This window comes from Aythya fuligula, chromosome 2 (genome assembly GCF_009819795.1).
Source record: "Aythya fuligula isolate bAytFul2 chromosome 2, bAytFul2.pri, whole genome shotgun sequence".
Taxonomy (NCBI): Eukaryota; Metazoa; Chordata; class Aves; order Anseriformes; family Anatidae; genus Aythya; species Aythya fuligula.
In genome coordinates, this window is record NC_045560.1 from 23,785,959 (window position 1) to 23,793,454 (window position 7,496).

Genomic DNA, 7,496 nt, shown 5'->3' on the forward strand with positions numbered 1-7,496 from the left:
ACATTTCTTAGTGAATTATGAGGTTATTCAAGTAGAAGCTATAGTAAATTTTATGTTCACACAAATACAGAAGAAAGAACCACAAGCCTTATGGGCAAAGCTATGCAAACTGTGATACTTCTGCTTTTCTGATTATGGTCACAAATTGGGGTTCAACGTGGCTTATGCATTTGTGATTAGGTAAATATGTATATATAGGGCAGTGAAGCTATGAAATTTTCAATAATGACTTGGATATTGGATAAGTGTGTATCCTCATCATGTCCATACATGACACCAAGCTGGAGGGAACAATCCATATGCTGGGAGGTAGGGTCTCCATTCAGAAAGACTTTGACAAGTCCTACGGGTGGGCTGATCAAAACCTCAGGGCATTCAGGAAAAGAAAATGTGATATCTTTCATCTGGAAAATACTAAGGCTTTCATGGATCCTGGGGTACAGCCTGGGGACTGGCTAGCTGTGTAAATACATACTGACTATGGGGATCCTGGGAGATGACAAACTGAACACGAGGCAACAGTGTGCTCTTGTGGTAATGAAGGCTGACAGCATATTGGGCTGCATTAGAAAGAATATAGCCCACAAGTTTTAGGATTACTCCCTTCTGGCACTTGTGAAACCACGTCCCTTCATTCTGCTTTCAGGTCCCCAGTACAAGAGAGTGACAAACCAGAGAGTACTTCTAATTAAGGGACAATAGAATTGTTACTTCATTTATTTTGTCATTTGTATATTTTCTAACAGTTGCAAATGATACTCTTCATTCCGATTAAAACAATTTTACCTTTTTTCTAACAACCTTTAGAAAGCAAAAAGGCTACAGGAAAAGTCAATAGAGGCTTCCAGATCTAAATTGAAGACTCAGAATGGAGCAGTTCATTCTACTGATATTAAAGGCCTCAGCACAACAGTAAGTTAATAACAATAACTTAACAATAGTTAATAACACTGTTTTATTTTCATTAATGTGCAAGTGGCTTGGGGTCTATTCTGTTTGTATTTGTGCTGCTGCTTATTTTTTCTTCAGTAACATTTATGTTGATAAGCTCCAGGCATGTCCTGCAAACCACCACCTCCCCCTCTGACACATCTTCAGACAGGTCAGAATGAGATTCAGATCTGAAAATGTCTCAGAAAAACTGTGGGCAAGATGGTCCCTATGTTACTTGATGTGGACTTCTAATGGGACAGCCTTCTATGAAAACTTTGAGGTCAAAATCTTTTTCCTTTTTTGTTAGGTAAATTCGTGCAATCCCTAGTATGTCAGTAAAGGTTTCTCTGACTCTGCAGATAATTCACCTGTTATATCTTCAGAAAATTTTTTTTTTTTTGCATCCCTATCAGTTAACTGAAATGTGAGATGACACAAGCCATTGTTAAGATCTTACAAAGGTATATCCGCATGTCTGGATGTCGAGTTCTGACAAGCTGGGGTAAGACATGGCAGAATCTCCGTTCTAGTCAGGAACTGCGTTTGAGCTAGCTGAGTAAGCTGGCTGTGTAAGTAGCACAGCTAAGGGAGAGGGGTTGCTTCTTGATTGCTTACAGGGAGTTACACTTGTAAGGAGAAGCAAGGAGGAAAAAACATGAGCTGCTGTTTTCAAACAAAGGAAAGAGACTATTATCCTGGGCTTTATTGCATGGATAAGTAAGGATGGGTAAGGTGGCTGCATCCTGTAAAAGCAAAGAGGCACTTCGTGCGTGATGTGATGAAGCCAGGATAAGCTTACCACTAAGCAAAGGGATGGTCTTTGAGTACAGAACTAGGATTTCATCCTCCCCTACACTTTTGAAAGATACAGAGGGGCATATGTGTGAATGCAAGATGAAGTGGTCTGGAAAAATTTTCTAGTTACATGCATATAGCAAAATGACTGTTAACCAGCAATATTTTGCTGAAAATATCTGAAAATTCTAGATATAAACATGAATACCCAAAATTTTTAACAGAGAGTAATAAATTGTTAGATTTTATTTTAAAGACTTGAGCCTCAAGACACAATTATTCACTTCTTTGGAGGAAGAGGATTTACCAGAAAATATCTTCACAATTCTATAATATAATTCAGTATTTCAACGACTGTAGATAAAAACAAGGAAGAGGTTAGTCCATTTTGACAGAGGAGAGTTTTAGGAAAATGAATGCACCAACAACATCAGATAAAATTCCTTGACTGCATTGCTTAGAAGTATTGCAAATGCCAGATATTGCTAGCTTTTTTTTTTTTTTTTTTTTTAATGGAACAATCTTCTTTACTTCTCTCTGCCAAACATCTTAAATAGTGGGAGATGAAAATGAAGCTAAGATGCTTGTTGAAAACCGGTCAAGGTTAAGTAATCGAAATGTGAGCCCCATGCACTCAGAGAGTGGCATTGTTTGTTTCAGTAGGTCATGGTTAGAAGATAGAGCTGTCACTCAAGAATTTTTATTCAAAGACCTGAACCTATTCAGTATAAAGAGTAGTAACAAAACTGGAAAATATATCTCTTTCAGTCTTGGAGTTTTCATGGAGCAGTAGTTACAGGCAATTGCATTCAGAGAGAAACAGATTCTGTTCTCTTTTTTTTCTTTTTCTTTCTTTCTTTGCCTTTTTTTTTTTTTTTTAAAGTATTAGCATATAGCAAAAATCTGAGGACAAAAACTGTGGCTGATATTATGTATAAATCCAAATAACACTGCACAGCAAACTTCTATTGTAATAAAGGCTCGATTTTCTTTTCCTCTATTCATAAGTCAGACATGAAAGCAGAAAAGCAGAGTACAGAAAGGTACAAAAAAACACTCTTTTTCTTTGTATTGATGGGAACAATTTGTGAATTTAGTATAAAGGATAGTTTGAGTGGACCTAGGAAACCTTAGCATGCATCTCCACCAACTGAATAATATTTTCAAAAGACCAGTTCGTGGTTTAAGTCTTATCTCTTTTTAAATACTAACATGAATGTCAAACAATGCATCTATTTTGTTTTTCAGATCGGATCTGGTCGCTTAGTAACTGTAGAAAGTACACCTTCTCAATTAATTGGAGGGCCACTGTCTGGTACAGACCTTGCTCTTGGAAAGCCATCTGTTTGTGAAGGAGCCTTAAAAAAGATCAAAAGAGTTAAAACATTGGACTCCATCAAGAAAGATTTGGGACCTGTGGAATAAATAATGTTCTGAGCAGTGCTTTTAATATTTTAGTTAACTGCATGTATACTGTAGATACAAGATAAAATATATCTGTAATGTTTTCATGAATTGCACAGAACATCTCGATAATGAAATTATATTTTGTATTTTTTGTAACTAATATAAACATGTGGGTGATTTACTAAAAAAAAAAAAATACTCCATATAGTACAAAGGCACACAGTTTTGTGTGCTAGTGTCAGGTTACCGTGATGCACTATCAGTAGGTCTAGTATTTGGATTTCCATCTTCTGTTGACACACTCCACACATTGTAGTTTAAGTATCAATTTGAGCAGGGTGATGAACTTTCACATAAATACACTCAGCTCTTCATTGTCCCAGACAAGGTACCCTCATGGTGTTTGTTCAAGTCCATTTTGTTCCTTGAACTGCCACCTTTAGCATCAGGACTTCAGCTAACGGCTCACAAAGACACAAGTCTGTGCCAACAGTTTCTCTGAGTCTGTTTGGCAGACAAGCTCTTCATAGACTTCTCACAGCTGATCATACAGTTCTAATTATTCCATGGGTTACCTCCAGTAGGAACTCTGTCTGTTCACCCTAGCATCTGTACGTAAGCCAGCACTTCTCATACAGCAGACTTTTTTGTAGACGACTAAATTCTTAAACTATTGTTTCCTTTCCCAACTTGGGCAAAGCCACAGTTTGCTATATTATATTAGAACAAGATCTCCTGAGGCTGTTACTTCATTTTAGATTGAGTTTCACAGCATTATGGCATAAACTCCTGTGACACTGCAAGAGCTTTTGTAACATACACACATTGTCAAGTAGTCTGTTATTTTTGTCTGTGAGCAGTCTTTTGAGAAAAGCACAGTCTTTCACTTTGTTAAATGCACACTTAGAAAGTAGAAATAAATTTGAGCTAACTATGTAAAACTTAGTTTCCAACTCCCTTTTTTTTACCTCCTGAAAGATGTAATTGGCTATGTGTGTGTATAAGGATTTCTTAAAAATTTGTTCCTGTAACAAGACATAGAGGTGGTGGCTTTAAAACTGAAATAAGAGGATTTTTGTTTTAACATTGCCTACTTAAATTCTATAAAAATAATGAAAAATGGCAAAGTAGTGATATGAAATGGTACTCAAACTTTGAAGATATCTCTACATGTTTAGTTTCCAAAGATTTGAAGAGTTTTCTCATGGGCAGATCTGTTAAACATTACATTGTGAAGTAACAGTCATCTACTACTTACAGCTAGAGAAATTAAATTGAACTATGTTAATTTAATTTTTATGTTGGCACCTTGCTAATTGATATTTTTTAAATGTAATTAGTTTCATTGTGACTTTTTTTCCAAAATAATCTGCATGAACCGTAAGCATGTTGTATTAAACAAGCCACTTTGTTTTCTCTGGCTGCAAGAAAGATAAGGTATATAGAAATTATCTAACTATAGGTCCATGTGTCAAGTGAAGTTAGCTTAGTTATTTATATTTCTCTGCCACAACCAGTTATGCTGCTTTATTACTATTTTAGAGGATATGAAAATATTTCACACACTGGAGCCACAAAAAGTATGCTCTGTTTTCTGTTAAAAAATAAAAGCAAACAATAAATACTTGAGTGGGACAACACGGTTTCTGTGGCATTTATTCTTTTATTATTTTCTTACATATATGTGAATGCGTGGATGACTCCTTACTACTCTACTGGCAGCTAGGCACTGGCCCATTTTTTCCAAAACAAAACAAACCCTTCACCATACAGGATTCATTAAGTCCTTCTCTTTTCTGAGTAAAAGCTACAGCAGTACAATATAGCCAAGGTATGGATGTGAAAGAGCTTTTAATTGGAAATCAGTTTCAATTTATGCTTATGCAAAAGCTTTAAATTAGGCACAAAGTGTGCAGCATTTCTCCCACAAGTGCATTGTGCTTTCATTACAGGCTCTCTGATGTTGCAGGCAAGCAGCTTCAGACACTTGTTAAGTGGAGAAACTGGAGAAGGAAGAGGACAGAATTTCCCTAAATGCTTACCCTTATATCTCAGAACTGAAAGCTAACATGAGGCTTTGCAGCAGCATAGACAATGTTTGATTTTAGCAGCCAGTCATGTGCTATGGTCTGGCTGTTGGGGAGGAACCTAAAAAAGTTGGGCTTGCTGTTCCTACTGCAGCTGAGAGATGGAAAGAAAGGGAGTGCTGACTGCTGATGAAGGAAAATATCATCCCTTTCTTAGTTTCTCTTGTATAGAGCCCAGGAGAAGCAGATTACTTCTGGTGGCTGTAGACAATGCAAGTATATCCACCTGCAAATTATTTCTTTGCTTCTTATTTTGCTGTATTTCTGTTCACCCACAGGATGACTGTGTTCAGTGCTTTAACAGCCCTGCATAGCTGACACAGTCACAGGGATATCCTAAAGAGATGCGAGGCAGTGGGAAAGTACCCAGAGGATAATAGATCTAAAAATAGATCTATAAGAAAAAAAGTGAAAAACAAAGATTTGAGTCAGGTGAGAAGATATGATGAAGGTTTCCACATATGTAAAAGACAGTATGAAACAGGAGATGATCTTACATAGGGAAGAGAGGAACCCATCCTTGCTGACACTCTACTACCCTTGGTAAAATCCTTCTTTTGTTCCCCTCTTGTGTGAAGTGCAAAGGGCATACGTGCCAGCAGGAAGCCAGCACCCAGCACACCAGGACAAGAAGCAGACTGTAAGTGGACAGGTGTGTACTTCAGATATTGTTGGCATCAGGACTTACACTGATATTAAGAGACATTTCTCACTACTTTGTACTCCTGGAAGGGTGAGAGAAATTTTACAAGATTCAGTTCAATATTGTATATACCTAGATGAACATTTACAAACCTATGAGAATTTTTGGATGTTTTACACACTATATAGGAACTAAGCATAATGTGTGATGTATTTCTTGTTACTTACAATGTTTCTGTGCTGTTACCATGCAAGTACTGTTCCCTGTAATACTGAAACCTAGTTGGGAACTCCTAAAAGGCTAGAACACAACAGAAAATGAACAAGCTGCGTTGCCCAAAGAGTAGGGAACAGTCAGCATCTCTGAGTCCTCCCATTTGTTCTCAGGCCACTCTGTGCTCAGGAAAAGTGGATTAACTAGGCGGTTACATCTTTGCCATGATGGATGGTGTCTTACATTGTGAGCTGTACTCAAGCCGGTCTCTCACTCTTTCAAACCATTTCATTCTCAGGTCTTTTCTCAGCTGTGATGTTCCCTGCCATGACAGGGATGGCTGGCTTCTATCCCCTTACCTGTATGAACATGTGAATTAAGAGCAGTCTTGTGCCAACTTCTCTTGTTAATGTAATGCAATAGCATTTGCAAATAATATGTTAATAAGAAAATAACTATTATACAGACCTTGCTGCATAGAAAAATATTTTAATTAATCCATAGACTAGACTAAGCAGTGATAAAATACAAAGTTTAGACTGCACAGGACATACAATAAGAATAAACCTTCCCTTTAGCTTGATGCCACACTATTTTTGCAATTCTTAAAAGTAAAGAGGACTGTATATGCAAGACAGTTTATAAAATATGCATGTTGACACTTTCTCCATTGCTTAATGTATAAAAATATAGTGGGTTTCCATCAAAATTAACTATTAAAAAAGAGAGTTATTGGAAAAGATGTGCCTCTACAAAAATACCACACTGCTTCAGACTTACAAGCTTACCTGAGAGAAAAAAGGTGTTGACTCAAAACAAAAGTATTCTCATGTGGTGGGAAAAATGCAACTTTGTAGGCTGGAAGAAAGGAAGCAAAGGTGATCTTGTGGGAACTGATATGAGTTTAGCAATGATTAAACACTTTATACAGAAAAAGAAAAAAGTTGACCCACACTAACGGATTTGTCTAAGCATCTACAATATATGCTGTGCTTTTGTGCTCCTTCATTTTGATGTTGCCTTGCTGAGGTATCTTCATTTTCTCCCCTTTTGGGCTAAAATGGGTTGGTGAAAGCAGACCCTGTAAGATTATGAAAGAAAGGCTGTTATTTTCCATGCAATACATCTAGGAATTAATGATTAAATGATGTCCATGTTCAGTCTACAAACCTAAAACATTTGACTGGGTAATCAGGAAAAAAAAAAAATCTATTGAAGAGGAGTAAGAAAACCAATAGATCTAGGGCTGGTTAATAAGACATTAGGCCAATCACCTATATGATCTCAGTTTAGACTCATCTGGGACCAGGATGACCAGAATCTATCACTTTGTTGATTCACAGTGCCCATGAACTCACATTACACGTCAGCAGTTTCAATGGGAAGAACAGGGATCAAGTGGTCAGAGGTTTGCATTT

The 7,496-nt window shown here is 37.0% G+C and overlaps 1 protein-coding gene across 1 annotated transcript in view; it reads left to right on the top strand.

Annotated features, from left to right (window-relative positions):
• CFAP69 (cilia and flagella associated protein 69) overlaps positions 1 to 4,435 on the top strand; it is a 28,748-nt gene extending 24,313 nt beyond the window's left edge. The window contains exons 23-24 of the mRNA XM_032182088.1: positions 808 to 912; positions 2,977 to 4,435. Coding sequence (XP_032037979.1) covers positions 808 to 912; positions 2,977 to 3,153 — 282 coding nt within the window. The 3' untranslated portion in view covers positions 3,154 to 4,435. The remainder of the gene's footprint in view (positions 1 to 807; positions 913 to 2,976) is intronic.
• The last annotated feature ends 3,061 nt before the right edge of the window (positions 4,436 to 7,496 follow it).